Below are 27,581 nucleotides of genomic sequence, written 5' to 3' on the forward strand. Positions count from 1 at the left end.
CCAGCACCACTTTGTTCTGACGTCCGCCTGCCCAGCTCTGACGATCGCCCCCGCCAGCCACCCTTATAAAGGGGACTTTTGCCAATACTGGCATCGATCGCCACCTCAGCCGCGTCGCGCGTCCTCCGCTGGGGCGCCCACACCTGTCAACTCCGCGCGCGTCCAGGTTCTGGGAGACCTGGGGCAGGAACCCAGCAGCCTGGCGCTACGCCTCGCCCCTTGGCACCCCGGACCCTCCCCCTCCCTCGGCAGCCTTGCAGCCCCCAACCACCAAGGTGCCTGGGCGGCGGTCCCGAGAGGAGCTCCAGCCGGCGGAGCACTTCTCTGCGCGGCGACGACTCCAGGTAGGAGCAGAGCAGCCATCCCGGGCGCGTCGGAGCCCGCTCCCTCGGGGACCCGGTGGCCGCCCAGCCGGCGTTTTAGGTCGGAAGGACTCGGCTTTTGTTGCCTCTTGGTGGGGATGCGCGGGCGGGTCCACTGTCTGGCACCCAAGGCTCTTAGGCTGCAGCGGCGGGAAGTCTGGGCGCGGGAGAAGGACCGAGGGGTAGCGGGAGGGTCGGCGGGGGTTGGGTGGAGGGTGCTGGGGAGCCCCCAGGCTGGGCCCAGAAAAGAACTTCCCAGCTCGGTTGCTCACAAAGGCGGAGCGCACCCAGCCCGCCCGCGCTTCTTTTGCTTCCCCTGAATCAGAGGGAAGCTAATTCTTTCACCCAAGGACTCATCACCCACCTGCGAACACAAATACCTGCATTTCCCCCCAGAAACGTGCTTGTGTGAACGGCGAGTGCATGAAATAGCCATGGTCACGAGGGTTGAAAAATAACACAGAACAAGAATTCCTGAAGGTGAAGGCGTTAGAATTTGACATATGTCTCTTAAGAAGTCTTGTTTTTAATACGTTTGACCCCCTCTTATATATTTAGTCAATACTGTATTTTTAAATTGTTTTCTTGTACCTACCATTAAGTTCAGGAGGAGGGAGAGATGAAAAGAGCAAAGAACAATGGAAGAGCCAGAAGAGCAGGCTAAAAGGTACATTCTTTAAACAATGTACCATCTATAGTTGCTACAGTAACTTGGACCACAGGCACTTGTTGAAAATTAGAGTTGATGTGCTTTTGAAACTGGTTTTCCTAAAGTTTTTTTTTCCCCAGATATTTGTATGTCACATTACTTTTGGAACCATTCCCTACAATTGTTTGAAAGGAGAGATGGAAGAATGAATGGATGACTGAATGTAAGAATATGTTAGAATTCTCAGGGTAGTCTTACAATAATTCTAGATGGAATAGTAAGTTAGTTCCAAAAGCCAGATGCATCCTCTTTGTAAATGATCTTGACTGAGACTCAGTTACGATACAAGACAAGGTTAATTTTAAATTAAAAGAATTTATTAAGCACAAAAAGTGACCATGATTACATTTGGTAAACAGCCATTTCTATTTTTTTTCCCCCTTGGAGGCTCAAAACAATGTTAAACTGTTAAATACTAATTAGAATAAAATAGTGGACATGTGTTGGCAACTGGTAGTGTCATATGCGATTTCAATGTGCTTTTTCTGTAAGTGGCACAGGATCTTTCATGAGCCAGCTGGTTTATTCCCAGCTGCTTATGCATGCTTGGCTGGTTTATAATGCATTACTGTATTTCCTTCAGAAATCTTAATGAAGTAGCTCACTGTGGAAGAATCTGGACCCCTAGATAAAAATGGCTTTCCATGTGGAAGGACTGATTGCTATCATCGTGTTCTACCTTCTAATATTGCTGGTTGGAATATGGGCTGCCTGGAGAACCAAAAACAGTGGCAGCTCAGAAGAGCGCAGCGAGGCCATCATAGTTGGTGGCCGAGACATTGGTCTGCTGGTGGGTGGATTTACCATGACAGGTAGGTTCTGATGCCTCTGGTCCATGCTGCCCACCCCTCCTTGGCTTCTCAGAGTGACAAAGCAAACATTAGCCTTTGTCCTTTGGGGATTCTTTAAGTTCATTACTTACATATCCTAAGAATAATTTTACTTTTTTGAAACAAAAATAAGTGGGTGTCAACTCAGTAGTACTTGAACAAAATGATTTTATAAAAAATCGCTGGACACAATATCAATGAAACAAATCTGGAGGATCCGGACAGTTCAGTGGGTGGGAACAGAATAAAAACAAAGGAGAAAAGTGTCTTAGTCTTACAAGCTATGTGATAAAGTCAGTGTCTCATCATGTTCATTAATACAGGTACAAAGTTGTGAATTTTTGTTGTCTTAAATGATGAATGTCAATGAACATTAACTCATGATAGTTTTCAACTGAATAAATCAATTAGGGGCAACACAATTCCATATTGAGAGATGCCCTGTTTTGAAACCTAATCCTCCCATTTAATAAACCAATTTCCTCAGAGGAAGATAATCACATGTGAAAAATCCACAGCACTGGGGAAAAAAAAAAAAAAGATTTCCAGGAGGCTTGATATAAAAGGGGGAAAGCTAGGGCGTGTCCCAACTGAAATGCCTTAGCCTGCATCTGCAGCCCTTTCCTATTCAAAACCCTTTGGGCTCAGAGAAGCTGATATCTTTCCTCCTGTTCCCAAAGGTGGTTCTGTTTAAGTGGTAACTTGTTTCTCTTTTATATTCTTATTTGTTGTTGAAAATATTTCTGAAAAACAACAATTTAAAATTATATCTTTAATATTATTTGATATATATTCACTAACAATAACATTTCACTTCTGATTCTTACTAGGTTTTTAAACATTAGCAACATAATCCAGACTAACCAGAACTCTGAGGGCCCATTGGAAAATATCCCATGAGAAATCATATCCAAATGATGCCCAGTTTCCATCCTGATGTGCTATTTAAATATGACTCATCTGTATATGAAATAGTTTAACAGAACAGTCTGTGAAGACTGCATCCCTGCTGGCCATCTGAAACCTACAATGTTCTAGAATAGTTTATGGACTATAGGTTTTATTTTTCAGACATGCACATTTTATGTTCCTTTAATTCTTCTTCAACTGTATATAGTTTCTTATGATCATTATGAGGCAGTTTATATTTGACCACTGTGAAAGGTCTCTGGAAGTAAGGACTAGAATTAGCACCAAACCCTGGTCTTTTGGCAGCCACACCCTGGGACCCCTCCGCAATGCACCAAGTGCAGGCCTCTAGCTGGCTTTGCTTCCTTTCTAGAATATAAAGGCACAACATTTGTAAAAAGGTCCTTTCTTACCCCCGTGTCTCAATTTTTCTATATACTCACATATATAGAACAAATTGTATTGTGCAAAATATTTTCTGTGATATCTAATATACACAGATAAGTAGGAAAACATAAAGATTAAGAATCATCCATAACCCTACAACTTGCGTATGTTTACTGAAATATTGGTATAGATTTTCAGATGTTGTTTCCTTATTATCCTGATGAACACCATGCACAACTTTACATCTTAATTTTCATTTTTCATTATAGCAACAATGCTTCTTTTTTTACCCTAAAGATCCAGATGTGATACTGGCATCTGAAGTGAAGCAAAACATTGTGATTATGTATTCCCTTCAGGTTTCTCCTATACCAAGAAAATGAGAAGAAAAGCGAAATAAAACAATAAAAACTGATTTCACTCAAAAAATTGTTGAAAAGAATAAATGAGTTGCTGTACATCAAAGTTTTTATTCATTGAAAATTATTATGGTGTTCTATGACTCTAGTTTAATATTAGATCTATTGTGTTCATAAAGGTAATATTTCAGAATTTGTTTTTATGGTCTAGAATGATTATTTCAACCTAACAGTTTTTTAAAGTGTATAGAAGAATTTGAATCATGATTATTTCATATGAAGTTTCATAGTCTATCTCAATTTTTAAAGATTTTTTTTTTTCAGTCTTTAAGAACTGAAAAGAACCTTGGTCAATATCATAACTCATTTAAAATCTGAACCATATTATCTACACCTTGTCAGATTCATTGATCATATATATTTGTTAAAGAATAAAGATTAAAAAATAAAAATGCATATATTTTAAAAGAGTTATTCTCACTGATAAATCTGACATGAAATATACAAACATGCAGAGCAAATTCTGGCATAGAAGGGACTAGAGTGATAAAAATGGATGGACTTTAACCAGGATAAGTAACCAAGTCTTCACTTCTTATGTTTACAATCATTCAGACACCAATTTTGTTTTTGGATAAGGGAGAGGACATCTACACAATGAAAAATGATCACTTATAAGCTTTGTGCTCATAAGACCATTTCCTTTATGCAATGAAACATTGCTAGTGTGTTCTTAGGAGTTCCAGTTTCCTAGTTTTCAGATTCTCCTAGAAGGAGGATCAAGTCTGATTCTATGACTGTGAAAATAATTTCTTCAAGTCCTAGTTAGACACTTAGTGGAGGGGGAAACCCTGTTTAAATTTACAGGAGGGCTTAAAATGAGAAAAACAAATAATAGCTTTTGTTATTTATTCACAGCCATGTAAAAGCTAGCAAGCAGATGAGAGGGGCTGATATATGCATATTTGTCCTAATTTAGGGTTTTTGTATTTCCATTTAAATGCGCTTAAGATTTTTTTTCTAGGGAGGTCTTTTCATGTTAACCTTTAAAAAAAACACTAACCTTAAAACATTCCCTTCTTTGCTTGGTATCTGGATTAAATGCAGATAAATTTTGGAATGAACACAGTAGAAACACTTGTCTTTGATAGTTTCAAATACATGTTTACTTTACTTACATTCTAATTGTGAGATTTCAGAGAACTTTTCAGAGTCAAACTTTTTTCCCAGTTGGATGATATAGCCTAGAATTCAGACTCCTATCTGATAAGCCAGCCCATGTTCCTCATAATTTTTCACACATTCTACAAGGGATTCTTTTAGATATTTTGGCAATATTCTTAAAAGGAAATAAACTATAAAGATTTGGGGCACCTGGATGGCTCAGTTCAGTGACCAACTTCGGTTCAGGTCGTGATCTCGTGGTTCATGAGTTTGAGCCCTCTGTCAGGTTCTGTATTGACAGCTCAGAGCCTGGAGCCTGCTTGAAATTCTATGTCTCCCTCTATCTCTCTGCCCACCCACCCCCCCACCCCCGTTCTTTCTCTCTCGCTGTCTCTCAAAAGTAAATAAACATTAAAAAAAACTATAAGGATTTAAGTGTTCCATTAACTTTAGCTTTTCAGGAAGAAGCATATATGATACTGCCTTCTCAGAGAAAATGGTAGAGTTTATAGATCCTTCTTTGCCCAAACTTGTTTACCCAACATGTGTTTTCTTTGGACCCTTGACCTCTTCCTTCAACTGTTATGCTACAGGAGTTCTATTAAATAACATCTGGAGAAGACATATTTCTTATTATTCTCTGTGAAATATCAAATATCTTACTAAAAGACCCAGGTTAGAATGAAGAATGCAAGTGGGTATGCAGTCAACATTCAAATTCTAATATCAGCCCAGGTCCTAAGCATATGTTAGGTACTTGAAAAGAAGGAGGAAAAAGATAATTTAAAGTCACTTTAGGACACCTTGGAGTAAAAGTGTCCTCTCTCCTTTAATAATTCAAGACAGTAAATAAAATGTTAGGATGCAGAACAGCTCTGCCAAAATCCTATGTACCCAGAGTGTTTAAGAAGTGACCCTATTAATTAAAAATAAAATTTTTAAAAATACATACATCTACAACTGTGAATGCCTCTCCCTGCCCCCTCCTTGAGAAGATAATCGTGATCCATGTGAAAAGATCAATACAATTAAAACAGAAAAACCTTAAAATAAAGAAACTTGACCTCAACAAACGCCAGGCAACACTGTCCAATAGAAATACAATGTGAGTCGCAGAGGTAATGTTAAATTTTCTACAAACCTTTTTTAAAGAACATTAAAAAGTAGAGGAATAAGTATAATGTAGAATAACGTAATAAAAAATAAAGTAGAATGTATTTAACTCAATACATTGAAAATGTTTCCATTTCACCATATAATTAATGCAAAAACAATTATTGAGACACCTTACATTCACCTTCACATATGAAGTCTTTGAAATCCAGTATATATTTTACACCCAGAACACTTCAATCCAGACTAGCCACATTTCAGGTGCTCAGCAGTCACAGGAGGCTACTGGCCACTGTGTCAACGTGAGCAGGTCTGGGGTATGAGGAGTTTGGCAGCGTCTTTCCCTCACTCTTCATTCTATTTCAGCCACCTGGGTCGGAGGAGGTTACATCAATGGGACAGCTGAAGCAGTGTATGTACCAGACTATGGTCTAGCTTGGGCTCAGGCACCAATTGGATATTCTCTGAGTCTGATTTTAGGTAAGTGAAAATTTAAACTTTAGTGACACACTCGGTAAAGCATAAAGAACAGGAGTACAAATAACAAATGAAATAACAAGTCAAATTGTAAATAACTATTGTGCAAAAAAAATGTTACCAGAATTCTCTCAAGTAGGTATTACAAGAAATCAGTAACACTAATGCTTAGATTATTTGGTCTCTTGATTATGGAATATGTTTTTAGTCCCTTGATCTGATGGCAAGAGAATAGTTAATTTCCTAATGTATGATTTTTTTCTTTCAAAAATAGTGTAGAGTATATCATTAACAATGAATCAACTTGAATTGTACCTGAATTTCTTTTTGTGAATAAAACTAAGAAAAGGTCAAGAATATTATATAACAGAGTTCCTAATATTTTTTGCCCTTAAAATACTTTTATTGGATTTTGTGCTTAATCAGTGTCTAAATGTTATTCTGGGTGATACAAAGGCATTTTAGCGAATGCCACGCTGGTCCATGTTTTTAAATTTACATGCCTCAGATATACTATTCAATGGCCCTTTCGATGCATACAATGACAAACGTATTAAGAAAGTCATGTTTTGTTACTAAGTATGTCTTGGTTCTGTATTCACAGTGTATTTTAGTCTGGTTCCTCCACACATATAAATGTTCTAAAAAATGTATTTCCCTTGAGAAATTATAACATAATAAAATGTTGGCAAAGACTATTATATTATGAATTTTTTATTTTCTCATAAACACTTTAATTTCTTTTAGGTGGTTTGTTCTTTGCAAAGCCTATGCGTTCCAAAGGATATGTGACTATGTTAGACCCGTTTCAGCAGATCTATGGAAAACGCATGGGTGGGCTCCTATTTATTCCTGCGCTAATGGGAGAAATGTTTTGGGCTGCAGCCATTTTCTCTGCCTTAGGTAAGGACCTCTGCCTCTCTCTGGTTGATGAGCAGCACATACACAAATTTACTCCCTTCAGCCACAAGCCAGGCTACCTGCAGCTTCCCTCACCTGATTTAATGCAACCATCTCCCTGCTTATGGTTCAGCCCTCTTCCTCTGGTCTACATATGGTAGCCAGACTCATCCTTCTAAAACACAAATCTGATCATGTCCCTTTACTGTCCCTTTCTAAACTTTTAAGTGGGCCCATAAAGCTTTTTATGACTTAGTCTCTTGTTTCTTTCATCATCCTCCCCCCCACTCCTCCTTACTTTTCCAGAACTCTAGACCTCCTGTCTTACCTCTGACACTGTGCAAGCCCAGGTGCCCTCTGCTTTGGACTCCTTTCCCCCCCTACAATTTTGCACATCTGCCTAGAAAACCAGGAAATGTCCTTCAATCTTCTTATAGATGTCACTTCCTTGGGCCAGACATCCTGACCTTGCCAGATGCCTTTCCCATGGGCTTCCTTAGATACCTAGAGTTTTATTTTCATTGGACTTGTCACTTTGTATTATTATGTGCCTGTTTATCTATATCATGCCCAAATCCAACCTCACAAAGGGCGTTCTAAAGTTCTTGAAGATAGGACTTGTATCTTGTTAACAGTTATAATCTTCTCACAAATGAATGAAAGAATGAATGAATGAATGAATCATCTATGGCTATACTTTCTTCAAAAGAGGAGAAGAAGAACAACATTATTTCTTTTCTCAGTGTAATCCCAGTACATCCTAAAGTACTGGGTTGTATATATGTTTAGGGATCTAGAAAATGAATGGAGACTTCTTAGGGTCTAACTTACTACTAAGACCAATTAATGCTAAGAACAACTTATCCTTGGCCCATCAGTTCTCAGCCCACTTGCAAGGTTTAGAAAACAAGATAGTGGAAGATCGGTCAGGCTCAATAATTTGCCTTTTCATCAAGGGGAAATTTCACTGAGTGCTGAGTTCCTTCTTGAAGATTAATAGAGTTGGAAGTTCCATAACCTTCCTCAGTGAGCTGTGTCCGTGTTTGATATCCAGGCATCCACATATGTTTCTCTCCATCTCTTCTTACAAATGAAGATAAAAGGCTTATGTCTATAGCTAGACCCTAAGTGGTCAAAGCAAAAGTAAGATAAGATGAATTTCCTTCTATGGTGTATATTCTATACTACAAACTTACCTTCCGGCTTCAGTATTATCATCAGATCTGACCTCTGTAATGTCAGACATTAGTTTATACTTCCTTTCATGACATTATTTTTTAAACTCCCATATAATCTTATCTTCTTGATCTCCAACTATAAAATGAAGGGATGATTTGATGTAGAAAAGAAAAGAGTTTGATAGCTATAAAATATTGTAATAACTCAGTGGAAAATGTTGCACTTTCTAGGTACTATATAATAATTCTCCACAACTACCACTGCACCTATAGCCTAATGAAATTATGTGTAAAAATACATCTCCTTTCCCACCTCGCTGTCATTAGCCTACAAGCAATGGTAGTTTGTCATTGGTTTTAACACTAGAAAATGTTGGTTTTAAGAACAGCCTGCTGAGATATTTAAAAAGGAGTGGGCTCAGTAGCTAACAGAATGAATACAAAATGTTCACTTTCATGGAATACAGATCAATTTATGTAACAGAGCCCTGAAGGGAGAGTGAAAATAATAAACTAATATTTCTAAAGTATTTTTGAAATATAAACTTAAACCAAACTCTAAACTTCACTCAGTTACTTATTATTGTATATGTGTGTGTATCTACATCTGTGTGTTATGTCACTATATATGTAAAATGTGTTGATATCTATATATCCCTCTCTACACAGATGCACACACATATCAAAAACATGTATAAAAAACATTGCTGCTATTGTTTGGAATATATGCTTTTGTAAAGAGAATGTGTCTTTCTAAATTAACACATATTTTCTTCAAAAATAATAGTGGGACAATTCAAAATTAGTGTCTATTAGAAATGAGTTGGAACACTTAAGAATAGACAAATATAACATTATCACCTTCTTGTGAATGTGCTGAAACTTAGGAGAATTTTAAACTACCTTCTTGGCATAAATGGACAACATCCTTTACATACATTTTTTTTTTAAATGTGTATTTATACTTCTCACAGCTCAAATTCGATGAATTTTTATAACTTTATTGTATGTTTATTTTTATGGCCTCATGATTAAACTAATATTTCACAGCAGATCTGGAAATGTAACTTCAATTTTAGTCACTATAAATGATGGAATTATTTAGAAAATATTTTAGAGAAAAAATTAACCCCAATTTTAATAGTGATAGAAAAATTGGTGATTTCTTTAAAACCACTGAGTTACAACCAAATGGCAGTATTTACCAGGACCCAAGTCTTTAAAATCCTAGTCCAGTGATCTTTTTTTCTGTAGCATGCAGTCTCCCTCCCTACCTTTTGGAGGTATGGAATTAATAAAAACGTCACAACGGTAGAAAGTTAAACAGCAGCCCAAAGAGGCAGGTAATAATTGGAATTTTCATTCCTGAGACATGACTTAGAAATGTTGTTAAAGTCAAGAACCAGACCAAAAGAAGATTGGCAAAGAATCACAACTAAGGTTTCAACATGAAGCAAAAACTCAGTCTGCTATCCAAAGTCACCACCTTTGCACTGATCCAAATTGACCACCTTCCTTCATCTTCATTCTCCAATACCAGACTTATCTTTTTACTAATTCATTTTTACTCATAAAAATAATTTAATTTTGTTACCAAAGCCAAATCACTCAGAAAAAAATTCTTGAAAAATATTTTATATTGTTATCTTAGATCAAAATAGTTTACACTGCTCCTTAAGAAAATGGATTTTCGTCTCTGGTGGTTTGCATATGCTATTAGCATGCATTTGAGGAGTGGTAGCAGAACATAAGATTGAAATTAATGATACAAAAAATCACAGATTTGTTGCACGTATGTTGGGGTTCCTATAATTGCTGTGTTTAACAATATGAAACATAAACTATGTAAATTTTGAAAATGGTGGAGAAAGGATTTGTAAAGCAGCAGGTGAATTCTGAACTGGAAGTCCAAGAACCATAGTGGTCCAGTGTCCCTATCCTCATATTCTCATTGGAAATATAGACATCAAAAACACATAAACAGTCAGAAAGTAAGAAAAACATAAATTTTATTTCTAAGGCAGGTTTAAAATTCTGATAAGGAAAATTACTTAAAAATATGATGTTGAGGGGCGCCTGGGTGGCTCAGTCGATTAAGCGTCCGACTTCGGCTCAGGTCATGATCTCACGGTCTGTGAGTTCAAGCCCCGCATTGGGCTCTGTGCTGACAGCTCAGAGCCTGGAGCCCATTTCAGGTTCTGTGTCTCCCTCTCTCTTTGCCCCTCCCCGTTCATACTCTGTCTCTCTCTGTCTCAAAAATAAAATAAAATGTAAAAAAAATTAAAAAAAAATATGATGTTGAAATCTAGGGTTCAATACATTTGTGTCCTAGCAGTAGGACTGGATTAAATTTACCAGTTTTATTACTTTCTCCTACAATGTTGTCTTAAACCTTGGCACTTTATACCATCTGTCATCTAAGAAAAGCTAGCAGGGGTCAGAGTTAATGCAAAATGGAAAATGAACATTAATTGTAAAATGTGGAAGTGGGTGATTGTGCTTATCTCGTGAATATGAGTAGATACATTGCATATATTTAATTAAAGTCTGTTTCAGATAGCTAGTAAAATTATTGTAATTTCTTTTTTTTTTTTAAGTCTATTTATTTTGAGAGAGACAGAGATAGTGCAAGCAGGGGAGGGGCAAAGAGAGAGAGAGAAAGAGACAGAGAATCCCAAGCAGGCTCCACACTGCCAGCCCATGCAGGGCTTGAACTCACCAACCATGAGATCATGACCTGAACTGAAACCAAAAGTTGGATGGTTAACCAACTGAGCCACCCAGGTGCCCTTGAAAGTTCTTATAATGGTATTAAATTTAATATATTTCATGGAATTCTGAGGTCATATCATCAATTTTGGGTGCCCCCACCTATATAAGTTACCAAAGTGCCAATTTCAGGAAGGAAGAATATATTATAGATTTTAAGATTTTGATATGACAATTCACTTTGGCTGTTATCATCCAATACATTTCACATGACACAGAGGCACTACCTGCTGGTACTGAACATTCAGTGTATCCTTGAACAGAAAGTGGAATCCATTTGAGTACCTTGACCATAGCATTCTCTTGTCTGCTTTCTTCAGGAGCCACCATCAGCGTGATCATTGACGTTGATGTGCAAGCTTCTGTCATTGTTTCTGCGCTCATTGCCACTCTGTACACGCTGGTGGGTGGTCTGTACTCCGTGGCCTACACGGATGTAGTTCAGCTTTTCTGCATCTTCATAGGCCTGGTAAGTGGGGCCATTCACAGACTTTCTTTCTTCCTTTCCTTTCCTTCTTCTTTCTAAAAGATAATGTGGTATTTTATACTAACTCAGCAAAATTGAATAGAAACGTTATTTTCCATCATGAGCAATACATAGTAAGTTGTGTATGATTTGAGACTTTAAATTTCTCAATTAATTGGATGAAAAAATGTAGTCATTTAGTTGGATTTTGACAGAAAATATGCCCTCAGTTTAATTCTTAGCAAGGTCTAGGACTTGCTTTGCTTCATGCCCACATTTGATGGAAACTTATGTATGCTCTCCCTTGAGTTTGAAAGCAAAAAACACTTCACTCAGAGTTAAAATGTCAATGTTGGTGCTTACCTGCATTAGTCTTTTAACCTTCCCCTGTATTAGTTTTAATTCCATAAGACTGCTCATAAGACAGAAACTATCCCATTGGAAAAACTGTGGATTTCAATATTTATCATCACTATTTGGGGTCTCGAAACAAAGAAAGGGCACAAGATTTATTATGTATTGTTTGTAAGTTCTAGATTAAATTAGGTAATATATGTGTGTTTATTCAGTAAAAAATACTGAATTATGGAGACGTGAATATTGTTGGTATTATATTAAAAGTGCTTTTGTGTTTTACATGCACATTTTAGTCAATGTTGAGCCTTTGCAAACTCAACATCTTAAAATGTCAAGACTGTATTATTATCCATATAATATCCAATGCCTAAGACAATTCTAAGGTAGTATAAAGAAAATGGTGTGACCACTCCGTGCTGGGCACTGTATTGAGTTCAGACATGTGTATGTTATCTCAGCTGTGTGTCCTGTAGGGGTGGTGCCCTTGTAGAAAGGCCACGGACAGAGCACATTGAGACTGCACATCATGACTCACTTTCCACAGATGATTAAAGCACCCTTGAGCCTCCTCTTTTTTCCTTATTTTTCTCATAATGAAAAGCTCTTCACCCTATGCTAGTGTTCACACTAGACAGTCAGAAAAATTAAGTTGAATCTCAGACTCATTTTTTGTTTTTGTTTTTTTTGTTTGTTTTCTAGCATCATTAATAATGGAGGAAAAAATTTAAAAGAACTGACTACAACTAAAGTTACAGTTCAGCCTTAAATTAACATATGCTAGCAATGATCATAATATTTCCTCTTTTTCCCCTAGAATTGATGTGCATTTCATGGAATTTCATTCACTTATATTTTAATTGAATTCAAGTATATTTAATTTGCTCAATGACTCCTACTTTTTTAATTTTTAAATTGCCAAAAGCAAGTGGGCAGTGCTGAAATTCACAATTCTCCTTAGCATCATCATACACTTCCAGAAATAAATCTCTGTTCAGAACCTTGGAGGCATGGTTGGTTTGGCAATGACAGCTCTCATGATGCACTTGGTATTCTAACAAACACAACCCCAGGGGATGAAGCTATTTATTGACAATAAATGTAATTTCTCATCGCTTTTCATGAGACCAGACCTTAAAATGCACAGGTGCATAAATCAAGCATGCCAGTAGAAAGATGGTAGGGCAAATATATGTGGGTATAAATGTTAGAGTGCTTTTATGCTACAGAATGTAACTAAACTGATAAGGAATCAAGTTGTCTTGGTTATAAGTTAAGGGTCTATTGATCTGACTGAATAAAAGGCCAAGAATGGTTTGTTTTCCAACCTTCAAATGGCTATACATGGATGCATAATTAATGTATCAACTCACACCTTACCATTTCCTTTTCTCAAATTCTCCAATTCTGTTGATTTTATCACCATCCTTGGAGCTCCACAACTGTAAACATGAGGTTCATCTGCTCATTTTCCCTCTCTGAACTCTCTTACCACTCTAATGTAAGGACTGTTGAATCTCTCTTCATAATCCTTTTTAGTACCAATGTCTTTCTATTTCCAATATCATCACTCTATTTCGGGCCTTTACCTGAGTCATATCAGTGTACCTACTGCTTTTTCTGACTTATCCTTCTCCTAAGCTCACTGTTCACATCTAGAAATTAAAATGCAGAAGAAATATACTAAACTCTTTTTAAAACTCAGAAGAAACAACAGGTGTTGGTGAGGATGTGGAGAAAGGGGAATCTTCTTACACTGATGGTGGGAAAGCAACAGGTGCAGCCACTCTGGAAGATATTATGGAGGTTCCTGAAAAAGTTAAAAATAGAACTACCCTGCATTCTAGCAATCATACTACTAGGTATTTACTCAAAGAATACAAAAATACTAATTCAAAAGCATGCATGCACCCTGATGTTTACAGAAGCATTATATACAATAGCCAAATTATGGAAGGAGCCCAAATGTCCACAAACTGATGAATAGATAAAGAAGATATGGCTCATATACACAATGGAATATTAGTCGTAAAAAAGGGAGTGAAATCTTGCCATTTGCAATGACATGGATGGAGCTAGAGAGTATTATGTTAAGCAAAATAAGTCAGTTGGAGAAAGACAGATACCATATGATTTCACTTATATGTGGAATTTATGAAATAAAACAAACAAGCATATGGAAACAGAGGTGAGCCAAGAAACAGACTCATAACTATACAGAACAAACTGATGGTTACCAGAGGGGAGGTCAGTGGGGGAATGGATGAAATAGGTGATGGGCATTATGGAGGGCACTTGCCATGATGAACACCTGGTTTTGTAAGTATTTAATTGTACACCTGAAACTAATATTACACTGTATGTTAACTAACTGGAATTTAAATAAAAACTTAAAAAAAAAAAACTTAGAAGAAATGCCACTAGCTTCTAGCTGCCTGCAAAACAAAACACCAACCCTCAGCTTACAATTCAAATTTCTCTCCATATATTTATGTTTATCTTTCCCATTTCCCTAAGCCACTTGTAGCCCAAAAGATGTGTGTGCACATCCTGTGTGTTCTCCTCTTTGCCTTGTTCCATATAGATGGTCTCCCCATTCACTTCCTTCTTTTTGTATTAGCACCGGACTCATGCCTGAAGGTTTGTGTCACCCACCAAGTTCTCAATCAGGTCTTTCCTTGTCATGTTAAAAATTGGACATCTTTATCTAATTCAAAGAAAACAACAAGTGTTTATATATCAATATACTCAATGTTCTCAAATTTAACATTTTCTTCTTCAAAGATTTGTTGACTGCTCTTATATTTGATATGATATGGTGTAATTAAGCACAGGTATAGATAATATGTTAGTCTAACTTTTGTAAATAAGTATTTCATGGCATCCCGCAGAGAACTTAATTCCAAGTTCTCCTCTGTCTGAACAAGAGGAACAACCAAGCTATGTGGTCTATGAGGAAACAAAATATGTGGCGAAACCTTGCATATGTTAAACAGGTAAAAAAAATTGTAGCTTAACAGTCTCATGTCCCTCTTTGGTTGCAGTGGATCAGTGTCCCCTTCGCCCTGTCACATTCTGCAGTTGCTGACATTGGGTACACTGCTCTGCACACCAAATACCAAAAGCCTTGGCTGGGGACCATTGAATCATTTGAAATCTACACTTGGCTTGATAGTTTTCTGTTGTTGGTAAGTAATGCCCTTACCTGAGGAATGCAGTCTCATTTTTCCTAAAATCAAGCATATTTTTAAGATTTTAAGACTTATATGTATATGTCACCTACTGGCTCATGTATGTTTCCACACTGACTACTTCCTGTTGGAAGGCTGGAGCCACTTACTGACTGTGGTAGCTGATTAGTGTCAAAGTGGAGAGAGAGTGAAGCCTTCAAGGGACAATGTCAATGGGGTAATATATGGTGTGTACCCATTTCTGCTGTGCTATAAGTGAAGAACACCATGCCCTACCCCCAGGTACCTCCCCAATCTGAAGCCAAGCCTTCTAAAAGCTTTAATTTGTATTTTTGGTTTAGGCATTACAACCCACTTATTCTGAAATAAGTAATCCATTCAGTCTCTAATTACTGAGTAAGTTAGTCATGCCATAAGACCTTTAGTGCAGACAGAAATTGGAAAAAGAGGTGTCCCTCAGGAAAGATCCCAAGAAAGAAGTCTTGGGAAGTTGGAGATAGCTTGGGAACTTGACAGGACTTTGTGGTGAAGGTGGGGCACAGAAGAAATAAAGGCAGATCACAGATTGAGGAAAAATGGGAAAACCAAAAGAAACTGCCAGGTATTGTGATTTTGCTACTTGGAATGGTTACTTACAAAAATAAACACTTATTTTGATTTCAAAGTAAGAAATAGATTAACAGTTATATCAAAATTAAAGGGAAATTGTTTATTTTTTTTCCTTTTTAGAGGGTTCACAATAGTTTGTAATTTCACTTTGTCATTATGGCACTTCGGTAAATTTCAGCCCTGAAGGCAGATTTGTCTGTCCCAATAAGGAATTTCCTGGTAAGAAGACAGGAAAACAAGAAAACAAGTTGTTTCTAGTGTTGGTGAGGAGAGCTTCTTTCCCAAGGATTGTAAATGTATTGGCCGACATTTTTCTAGATTGGATTATAATTATGAATTCAATGGATAATGGGGTTAAATATTATGTGTGTATGAACTTATATCTGCATAGCAGATATATTTATGGTTACATAGGAGAAGATTATGACAGAGAAGATAGGCAGTTTGTTCATAATCACACCATTGTCTGAGTGAAGGATTGAAATGGAGAATCAAGACCCAAAAGTTATTTCTCCTACACGACACTTTAGTCCTCAGATTTACAGATCTTGAAGATAAGGCTATATATCCAATGACTGCTAAGGTTTCTTCCACCTCAAAAAATTATATGACTAAGTTATGTTCATTCTTCAAAATGCAACACAAGTGAAAAGTGGAATAATAGATAATGAATGAATGGATGAACTACAGAAGGAAGCCTCCAAATGTTTCACGAGTGGTCTCCAGCCTTCCAATTGTCTCTCTGAACTTCCACTTGTCATAAATTTATGATTTATGGACTCCTGCTCTGGATACCTTTAAGGTATCACCCTGAACCTGCTCACTGACAACATTCCTCACCTGGCCCATTGTAATGGCCCTTCACGGTCTCCCTGCAGCAGCCCACCCAAATCTCACTTCTCCACACCCATCTTCCACCTCACCATCAGAGCTTCTGTTTGTTTGTGGAGGTCAGATTTCACCTCACTTACAAAGCTCTGGTGACTTAAATATCCAGAGAGATTGGCATGTAATTTATGGTGTAGAGATTCATATAAGCATCTAAATTGTTGATGAATGTTCATTGGCATAGAAAATGTTAGTGATATACATACATTCCTGACTTATCACGGTTTGACTTAACAATTTCTCAACTTTATGGTGGTGCAAAAGCAATAGAATTCAGTAGAAACCATACTTTGAATTTTGATCTTTCCCTGGGCTGGCAGTATGCGGTACTATCCTGTCTCTTGTGATGCTGGGCAGCGGCAACCAGCCACAGCTCCCAGCCAGCCACGAAGAGTAAACAACATACACTGACAAACATTCTGCACCCATACACCGTGTTGTTTTTCACTTTCAGTCTAGTAATCAATAAATTATATAAGATATTCAATGCTTTATTATAAAGTAGGCTTTGTGTTAGATGACTTGTCCAACTGTAGGCTAATGTCAGTGTTCAGAGCACCTTTAAGGTAGGCTAGGGTGAGCTATGATGTTCAGTAGATTAGATGTATTAAATGCATTTTTGATTTTGACTTCAGATATTTTCAACATATGATGGATTTATTGGGATATAATCCCACTGTAAGTCAGAGAAGATCTGTATTGACTTACAGGTTGCAAACCAAAGGAAAAGTTTTGGAAAAATATAGACTTGAGACATGGATTATGTATTTTAGAATTTATTATTTTACTTTTTTTTTTTTTTTAACTTTTGAACATGTATAGCTTTATAAGGAGGAGATTGTTCTGGAGTCAATATGTAACAAGCACTCTCATTGGCACAGGTGTGACAATGATAAACAGTACATTCCAGAGGCAATTAAAGAAACAACTTCAATACATTGTGATATGGGGAATTCATTCACCAGTTCACTCATGAGCAGTGACTGTATGAGAGTCAGAGGACCATGGCAGTAATCAAGGGGAAGGTATTCCCTTGCCTCCTGTCTCCCACACACCCTGACCTTTAATTAAGCCAAAGACATGGTGGTCTCATAGTTGTTTCATTGTTTTTGTTTGTTTGTTTCTTCTTGTTTTCACATTAGATTCTTTGCCAGGTGCTGCTGTCTTCTCTCTCCATCTCTGCCTAGTGACACCTTCTCAGTGCTTCAGAACTGACTCCCTGTCATTTCTGACAGGTGTTCAATCAGGTGTTCCTGATTGCCATGCAGCTGTATATACTTCTTTATAGCAGGCAACAAATTACATTATAGTTCACTGTATCCAAAATGTTTATGATTGTGTATCCTCAGTAAGAATTTTAAGTACATCCCCAGGCACCTGGGTGGCTCAGTCATTGAGTGACCTACTTTTGGTGTCAGCTCAAGTCATGATCTCATGGTTCATGAGATCAAGTCCCACTTCAGGTTCGGGGCTGACAGCATGGAACCTGCTTTGGATTCTCTCTCCCTCTCTCTGCCCCTCCCCCATGCTTGTTCTCTCTCTCTCTCTCTCTCTCTGTCTCAAAATATATAAATAAACTTTAAAAAAAAGAACCTCCAGATGAAAACAAAGCTAAGGCTTCTGGGCTTCTGGGTAGTTGCAATGCAGCTTAAAGTAGGGAAACCAAAGAATAGAAAAGATTGTGTGATATAATTATGAAGGAAAAAAACTTGAAGAAATTCTTTGCAGTTGAAAATGTGATGATTGCAGTTGAGATGTTTGGCATGTATGAGAGCCATACAAATGACTACTGTGCATGTAACTGTACAACTTCTTATTTAAAAAATACCTAATAGATGTTATTTGCCTCTAATTTATTCTGAGTCCCTGCTGTTCCCATGCAGATGCTGGGTGGAATCCCATGGCAAGCCTACTTCCAGAGGGTCCTCTCTTCATCCTCAGCCACCTATGCTCAAGTGTTGTCATTCCTGGCAGCTTTTGGGTGCCTGGTGATGGCTTTACCAGCCATACTCATTGGGGCCATTGGAGCATCAACAGGTATATCTCTTGCAACTTCACTAATGGACCCACTGAGGCTTCACTGAAGTGACCAATTACCACCCAACCGGCCTCCCTCCCCCGTTTTCCCTCTTATCCGCACATAGTTGATTGTTTCTCATCATATTCATATACAGACATTTGTTATAGCACTCAAACAATTGTATTTTAGCTCCATGCCTCCAAAAAGTGTTTGATTGCTCTCCCCACCAATAAAACATTTGTGAGCATGCCCTTCCCCCCCCCCCCCTTGCTGGTATACTTATCAATTGTGTCTATGTAATCCTGTTAGCAATGTTTCTCAACCAAGGTGCACATTGACATCATCTGGGGAGGGGAAGGGACTCTTGAAAAAAATACCCATTTCTATCCTGCCCCACAGGGATTTTATTTTAATAATCTAAGATGGATCCTGAGAGCAGTGGTTTTTAAAGCCTCTTGGTGGCTCAAAGTGCAGCCCAAGTTGAGAGCCACTGGCTTAGAAATTTACCTGACACCTACAGACCATTTTGAACTTGAGATTCCTGATTTACATTTTTTATAGTTTGCTAATTACAGGTTTTCTTTCTTGGAGAAATAAATAAATAAGTTTTCAAGATAAAGATAAACTCAAGGCACTAAGTAACTTAGAGAATAATTTACTCAAAATCAGTAAAAAAAAAAAAAAAAAAAGGCATTATGAAATGCTTATCTTCCAGTAGCCTCTATCTAGAACATTTTTTAAATCTCACCCTTAATTTTACTGAACTCGTTAATTACTCTTGATGCTTATATATCTATGCTATGCAGCTTCCAAGGGTATTTCATGAAAATACAACAGAATAATCCAAATTCAAAGGGGTCCTGTAGGTAAAGGTCATTAAAACAGATTAAAGAAGCTTACCTTTTACTCTGCTGTGTTTGTAAAGTTGATACAGGATGATACTCATGTGGATACTTTTATTTTCAATTAGTACAGCTGTTTATTAGATTATTTAACTTTTACAAGAAGTAGTCATGATTCATAATGTACACTCTTAATTCCAATTGTTCATCCATGACATAAACAAACACTTAACAAGATGACTGACAAAGGTGATTATGTGCCTTTGAATAAAAGATAGCATTTATGTCACAATCAGAAAACAGATCCGGCCATCAGGAGCACTCATGCATATGTGCATGTATGTGTGCGTGTGTGTGTGTGTGTGTGTTGTAGGGCAACACACTGAAAAACACAATGTCAGCTATTTTTTTGGAATAGGTTCATATTCTTGGTTGTTGTTTCTGGTACCATAATATCTCAAGGAATGCTGTAAAATTGGCTTCAACAAAGCATGGGTTTGAACTGCAGTGGAAAATGGGGGAATAAAAAAATAGTAGGATCCAAGGGAAACCACTCTTATTCAGTCCTGTACTTATGCCATCAAAGAAGTTCAGCAAATAAAAAAGGAGCTATAGTAATGTACATTTAAAGATTCCATTTTATTCTTCAGCATATAATGGTACAAACAGTAAAGAACTATATATTCAAAGACAAACTTTTTTGTTTGTTTTTCACCACTATTTTCTCCATCTTGTGTGGTGCACAACAGGATATTTTTTGTAACCCTTACAATGAAGCCTTCATAGCCATTCTGTGAATAATATGCAAAAGCATATTAGCACAATGCAGAATTACCTTTGTTAAAAAATAAATTTAAAGATGTAATTCCTTCTATGAATTCTAGAGTTCAGCAGGCAAACATATCATAAAATTTAAATGATCTTATCGCATATTTTACTAGTGGTTCACCTGAGATTCTGTTGGAGAAGCATAGTATTAATGTTGGTGAGTCTTAGACTGCTAATTGATAGGTTTTTATAATTCAAAACACTCAGTTGTATGAAAAATTAATGGTTCATGAAATCAAGCCCTGCATTGGGCTCTGCTCTGACAGCACAGAGCCTGCTTGGGATTCTCTCTCCTCTCTCTCTGCCCCTCCCCAGTTCATGCATGCACACTCTCTCTTTCTCTCTCTAAATAAACTTTAATTCATAGATACATGCATAAACAATGGAAAATTTTGGAAAATAATGCTGACCGTGTTTAATTGATCATGCAATTCCTTCAATTATGATAAAAAACTTAAATTTTCTGAAATAAAAAAAGTACAGTGTTTTATTTTCTTTATAGTATCAATAGCAGGAATAATTTCCAAGTTTCAAATTTTAAAACTTAAAAGCACATTTACCTATTTTATTTTTTCAAAAAACCTTTTATATATTTCAAGAAACTTCATGTTGCCTACTTTAGCTTTTTAAAAAATGTTTCGAACATTTACATACATTCTTCTCTGTATGAAAATGTACAGTTGTATAATTTATGTATGTAGTTTTTCTTCTTTTTTCTTTTTTTTAATATTTATTTATTTTTCAGAGGGGGGGGAGAGAGGGGGGGACAGAGGATCTGAAGCAGGCTCTGTGCTGACAACAGATAACCTGATGCAGGGCTTGCTTGAACTCATGAACTGTGAGATCATGACCTGATGCTTAACCGACTGAGCCACCCAGGTGCCCCATGTATGTAGTTTTTCTAAGTCAGCTTCACAGTGTTATTTTGTGAAGATCACATAAATTGATAGTATTCTGTAATTAAATTTTACTCCAAAGGTCAATCTATCGAATTAACTATAATTTGGTGAATTCCCAGATTTGGCTGAATATTATCATCATTCAGACATATGCAATCAGAATATTTCAGGATAGGGATGTAGGACTCTGCATTTTAAAGGCACGCATGAGAGATCCCAATGTTCATTCAGGTTTGCAAAACACTGGATTAATCCAATGGTGATTCTTCCTTTTATTTCTTGCTTTAACAAGATCCGACACTTGCCATCCTCTGCCCATTTTTTTCCTTATCCTCACAACTATCAAACTGATTCATTGCTTTTAATAGCCTGGCCCACAGACTTAGCCAGAGATGTGCTGCAAAACATTGCCTGTACACCTCTGATGCGCATGCCCTCCTGCTTCCTCAGGAGTCCTTTTGCCTTTTATGTTTTGAGTTCCATTACATGGAGTTCAAAAACCTCCTGAAAATGTCAGCCTCATACCTGCACTTTCTACTCAATAAAACAAGGACTTTGCTTTATCTATCATGCCTCCTATTTCAAGTAAGTGGAATTCAATGCAAGAAGGGATTTAGTTGGAAGAAAAACAATGCTGAGGGAGCTCCAAAATCAAGTTTTGGAGGAACTTGTCCCCTCATACCTCCAACTGGCTGAAGAAATAATCTATGCTTTTGTTTTATAACATGTTTTCTATGTTTCTGTACAATTTGATGTCACAACTGCAGAAAAGAAATAGATAATAGGCAGGTAGTAGATAAATGAATAGATAGATGATAGCTGGTGATAGATAGATGATAGATGATAGATGATAGATAGATAGATAGATAGATAGATAGATAACAGGTCTTGTGAATAGGGCTAAGTGTAACCAAAACCCATTAGAAGCCAGAGTTGAATATAAGACCATTTCACTTGACCAGTACATGGGTTTCCTACCTATTTAGACCAATGTACCTAATTATACTAATTACACTTCTCTGATCAGACTAATTCATACATTCTGAATTTATTTCAAAAGCTCCCAGAGAATAAGATGACCCCCAAATGGATAAAGAGCATGTGGTTCTTTAGTTATTATTATATTTGTCATTTCTATTCAACAGACTGGAACCAGACTACATATAAGCCTCTAGATCCCAAGGACAACGATGAAGCAGACATGATTTTACCAATTGTTCTGAAGTACCTCTGCCCTGTGTACATCTCTTTCTTTGGTCTCGGTGCAGTTTCTGCTGCTGTTATGTCATCAGCAGATTCTTCTATCTTGTCAGCAAGTTCCATGTTTGCCCGGAACATCTACCAGCTTTCATTCAGACAAAATGTAAGAACAGTCTTTTCCAGTGTAGCATTATTGCTTTTGTCATCATTGCATTTATTTTATCTGTAATATTATATATTTACTAATATCCTATATTAAAATCTGACCCTACTCTGATTAAGCACACAAGATTAAATAATGCTGAATTTTATTTATGCTGTATATGAATATTTTTAATGCATGTTACTATTCATGTTAGTACGTAAGGGAACAAACCAACGTAAGCATTTTTCAAGAGGTACAGTCATATTGCTACAATTCACATTTCTTGTCTTTCTAATGAAAGTAATGAAACCCAAAACATCTTAGAAAAACTTTGAGTTTAATCATGTACTATAAGAAACTTGAAGCAGAGCATGGTGAGTATGTTATTTTGTGGTCATTTGTGTAGCATCTGCCCCACCCTTCACTTGAACTCCCAAGTCCATGTTCATGAGAAAATAGCCTCTCAGTGTGATTGTCCTTAATGAATCAAGTGGGTGCAGAACAGCCAGGAGTTCCTGCCCACCTTCTTCCTTCACTAAGGCTTTGTTCTTTGTTTTTCCCTAGTTTTCTAGGTCATAGTTAACAAAATGGCCCCACATGTTTTTAAGGTGGCTGGCCTTAAAGATGGTAGGACTCCTAGAAGAGAGGAAAGAAGGGTGGGCCATACATCCTCCTGGCCACATAAGAACTATTCCTTAATATGAAAAGTACATAAAATCCTCTCTTCATTATTTTTTTAAATTTTTTTAAAGTTTATTTCTTTTTGAGAGAGAGAGAGACAGAGCATGAGCGGGAGAGGGGCAGAGAGGGAGACACAGAATCTGTAACGGGCTCCAGGCTTTGAGCTGTCAGCACAGAGCCCGATGCAGGGCTTGAACTCATGAACCATGAGGTCATGACCTGAGTCGAAGTCAGTCACTTAACCAACTGAGCCACCCAGGTGCCCCATCTCTTGCATTATTATTCCCCTGTGACAGCACATAAGCTCCTCTCACCTCTCCCCCTGCATATTCAGAGAAAAGTGCAGCTGACCTGTGCTTCCTGCACAAGACACACAGAAACCTCTCCCAAAGGCCCGCCAGGGAAGCCACCTGGATTGCTTGCTTCCTATACTGTCGTTTAGGTTGGTTTTGCCTGCAATGAGCTATTTGAACCAGGGGAATTGTTTAGACCTGCTTTAAAGCACAGAAATGCATTTCATTCTTCACTTAAATGAGCCAGTGCACTGTGTGAAAAGCTGTCACTGTGGCATTTTCTTGCAGGCATCAGACAAGGAAATCATCTGGGTTATGCGAATCACAGTGTTTGTGTTTGGAGCTTCTGCCACAGCCATGGCCTTGCTGACGAAGACTGTGTATGGGCTCTGGTACCTCAGCTCAGATCTCGTTTACATCATCATCTTCCCGCAGCTGCTCTGTGTGCTCTTCGTCAAGGGAACCAACACATATGGGGCTGTGGCAGGTTATGTGTCTGGCCTTTTCTTGAGAATAACTGGCGGGGAGCCATATCTGTACCTGCAGCCCTTGATCTTTTATCCTGGTTATTACCCTGATAAGAATGGCATATATAATCAGAGATTCCCATTTAAAACCCTTTCCATGGTTACCTCGTTCTTATCCAACATTTGCATCTCCTATCTAGCCAAATATCTATTTGAGAGTGGAACCTTGCCACCCAAATTAGATGTGTTTGATGCGGTTGTTGCAAGGCACAGTGAAGAAAACATGGATAAGACAATTCTGGTCAAAAACGAAAATATTAAATTAGATGAACTTGCACCTGTGAAGCCCCGACAGAGCATAACTCTCAGCTCAACTTTTACCAATAAGGAGGCTTTCCTCAACATTGATTCAAGTCCAGAAGGGTCTGGGACTGAAGATAACTCCTAATGACCCCATCCACATAAAATACTGCTTTCACAAACAGAGTGTTATAGCAGGCTAGTCCAGGAAAGATGGGTTGCAGCATATAAAAAATATACTTAAAAAATAAACAGCATTCAGGTGGATAAAAATCCATACAAAAGTGCAGTTGCACAAATGCAAGCCAAGTTAGAAGGAATCATGTATGAAAGCAACAGATTGCTTTCTCATCGGTATTTCTCATCCTCGTTTGATTCTGACTCTAGATATTTTTGTTAAATATTCAAAAGTGAATTAAGCCCCACCCAAAGAACAGAGGGTTAGAGTATTTATCTTTATTCAGAAAAAAGAAGTAGGTATGAAACAGCCAAGGAAATTCAGTAGACTTGATCTAGACCTTGTCTGCTAATGCACTCACTAGTGGGTCTGGTTTATTTTCATGATGAAGTTCAGAGAGTAACTTGCCATCACTCAAATGAATGGTGCAAGAAATTAATGGGTGATTGTCCTGGTGTCCTGACGGTTAACCTATTCTTGCATCTTCTTAACTAGAACATTTGCTGAATATGCAATTTGTTTCTCTTTGTAGTGACACACATTATTCTGAGCACAGGCAAAGCAAACACATATGCAAAATACTGTGTCGTGGAATTTCTTTATGCACAAGGTAATAGGAAAAGTAGAATCCATCTTTGTAGAGGAGCACTGGCTGCTCTGAGTATGCCCAACAGCTACCATGTGTATTGAGAAGCATACCTAGAGTATGGAAGGCATGATTATTAGACAACCTTAAAGCAATAAATCAAGAAGGCCATTAAGCAGAAAGTGACAAGAGCAGGTTTTTGTCTTCATCTGAAGTTTATAAAGTTTTGCTTCATGATAGAAGTAGTGTCCCATATTACTATCTAAATTGGTACTGGAAGTGACATTGAGCCTTATCTAAGGTGAGATAACAGTATAGCGCCAATTAAGGTTAATGAGAGACAAATGGCACCTCCTGATAAAACTAGAAAAATAAAACCCTCTCAATTTTGGATATTCATTAGTGAAGATGATTTAATGTTAAGAGAGTGACTCTGTGGCACTTTTTGCAAAAGCCAGTCTTAGGTACTAGACAAATCATCACTACACAAAGTAGACAGTGAATTTTAAGATGCAGATGAAAGAAGAAAATAAAAATAAGTCCTAAAGGGAAAAAGCCATCGATTTTAACATTTGGTGTCCACATAACTTTCATGAGGTTGGTCATTAAATATTATTTTGCTCCTTTTCTGGAGTTAAAAAATATGTATGTGTGTGTGTGTGTGTGTGTGTGTGTGTATATATATATATATACACACACATGTATATGTATATATTTATATTTATTTATTTATTTATTTAATGGTTTGTACCATTTTAGAATTTTAAATGCTTTCCCCGTAGCCACATTATAGAAATAATCAGAGCTATGTCTACAAAAGCAGAGTGAATTGATGAGCTAAAAAATTATCTGAGCATTTGATCAAATAAAGAAAGGCACCATGACTTATTTAAACTAAAACATTTTGTCCAAAAATGTTTCTGTTTTGCAATTCATAGACAAAATGAAGTTAATTCAGTGTTCAACGTTAAGTATGAAAGTGTTGTTCAGGAAGTTACCATTCCTTTTTTAAAAAATTGTAATTGCCTAAAAGCATCAAATGACACATGAGATAAATTCACAGGTGATTCTTAGAATATGAATTAGATAATTCTACCTGTTGTAATATCCCATATTTTAATGCTTTATCAAAACTTGATGGAGAATATGATGTCGCATTCAGAATGTTTATAGAACATCATCTATACTTTGGGGCATCTGGGTGACTCAGTCGGTTAAATGTACAATTCTTGATTTCAGCTCAAGTCATGATCTCACGATTGTGAGATCAAGCCCTACATGGAGATCCACATTGGACATGAAGCCTGCTTGCTTAAGATTCTCCCTCTCTCTGTCTCTCTGTCTCTGTCTCTGTCTCTATCTCCCTCTGCCCCTCCCCAGGTGACACACACTCTCTCTCTCATAAATAAAAACATCATCTATACTTAAATAAAAAGAGAATTCTTTTTACTCATCTATCTGCTCAGAATCTACTCCATGCCTATTACCCAATAGAGCACTTGGAAGGAGCACATTTTTGGAAGTGGTGTGGGAATCCCAAGGTTCTCAGACATGGATGGAGAGAACTGGGCATGAATCTCACTAAGGACAAAGTGCAATGATGGAAACATTTGGCATGGAAAAGTGATTAATTGTTGGGGACTACAGTTCCTGATGCATCTAGTCTTTCCAATGTACCATGCTCTCCAACACACTGCCTGAATAATTATTTTTATGCACTCCATCACCCTAAGTTTTTGTACAACTTATTTATGCATCAGCTTCCATAGAAGACATCACCCATATTGTAATAGAGTAAGCGGGCATGTAGAGTCTCTTTGAAGATGTTATAGTTCATAATTTTGTTGGGCAACAGTTGTCCAAATATGCTCAATATGTGCAATAACCATATTTAAATCCAGTGAAAAAGAATAAATATTAACAATGAAAATTTCTTCCACTCCACTTATTTTGTAATAGTATAAAGATAAAAAGGGAAAAAAGTTTAACTCATCTAAAACATTAAAAACTAGGCAACTTAAAATGATGTAAGCCAATAAAAAATGTTCTTTTTTAAAAATTTTTTAGTGTTTACTTATTTTTGAGAGAAAGAGGCAGAGACACAGAGTGTGAGTGGGGAAGGGGCAGAGAGAGACACAGAATCTGAAGCAGGCTCCAGGCTCTGAGCTGTCAGCACAGAGCCCGACTAGGGGCTAGAACTAATGAACCGCGAGATCAAGCTTAACTGACTGAGCCACCCAGGCACCCTGACAATGTTCTATTTTTATTTGACACATTATTTCATACCTACTCTCAAACTAGATTTATAAAAATCTAATTTAGTATAAAATACACTTACAAATGTGCTAAATATTAACAAGATGGTTTTTTAAAAGGACAAAAAAAATGTTGACGATCAAAAAGAATGAAACAGCAATCACAGGATGTTTACTTAGGCTCATTTGCATGCATATTTCTCCATTTCCAAGGAAGAAACA

At 37.3% G+C, this 27,581-nt stretch overlaps 1 protein-coding gene and 1 long non-coding RNA gene across 3 annotated transcripts in view; one reads left to right on the plus strand and one right to left on the minus strand.

The window, feature by feature from the left end:
- Positions 1 to 25,768, plus strand: SLC5A7 (solute carrier family 5 member 7). Of its 2 annotated transcripts, XM_060610152.2 has the most exons (9): positions 1 to 344; positions 1,655 to 1,883; positions 6,200 to 6,313; positions 7,058 to 7,213; positions 11,478 to 11,626; positions 15,022 to 15,165; positions 18,549 to 18,702; positions 22,400 to 22,617; positions 23,862 to 25,768. In XM_060610152.2, exons 2-9 carry the CDS (start codon positions 1,706 to 1,708, stop codon positions 24,486 to 24,488), a joined length of 1,740 nt encoding a protein of 579 aa, XP_060466135.1. In that variant the 5' UTR covers positions 1 to 344; positions 1,655 to 1,705; the 3' UTR covers positions 24,489 to 25,768. The 2 variants fall into 2 exon arrangements, with proteins under 2 accessions (XP_060466135.1, XP_078300460.1); XM_078444334.1 differs by lacking the exon at positions 1 to 344 and having other exon boundaries at positions 1,506 to 1,883.
- The window catches only part of LOC132663676 (uncharacterized), a 20,136-nt gene continuing 3,840 nt past the window's right edge, over positions 11,286 to 27,581 (minus strand). The window contains exon 3 of the long non-coding RNA XR_009603212.3: positions 11,286 to 11,679. This is a non-coding gene — a long non-coding RNA (uncharacterized LOC132663676). The remainder of the gene's footprint in view (positions 11,680 to 27,581) is intronic.

Source organism: Panthera onca, chromosome A3 (genome assembly GCF_046562875.1).
Source record: "Panthera onca isolate mPanOnc1 chromosome A3, mPanOnc1 haplotype 2, whole genome shotgun sequence".
NCBI lineage: Eukaryota > Metazoa > Chordata > Mammalia > Carnivora > Felidae > Panthera > Panthera onca.

What these genes read in the sequence shown, in the direction of transcription:
- SLC5A7 (XM_060610152.2), top strand. Translation starts at nt 1,706, where the DNA reads ATGGCTTTCCATGTGGAAGGACTGATTGCTATCATCGTGTTCTACCTT. An exon ending in GGGTGGATTTACCATGACAG is followed by an intron (nt 1,884 to 6,199) that starts GTAGGTTCTGAT and finishes ATTCTATTTCAG; the next exon opens with CCACCTGGGTCGGAGGAGGT. An exon ending in AGCTTTCATTCAGACAAAAT is followed by an intron (nt 22,618 to 23,861) that starts GTAAGAACAGTC and finishes ATTTTCTTGCAG; the next exon opens with GCATCAGACAAGGAAATCAT.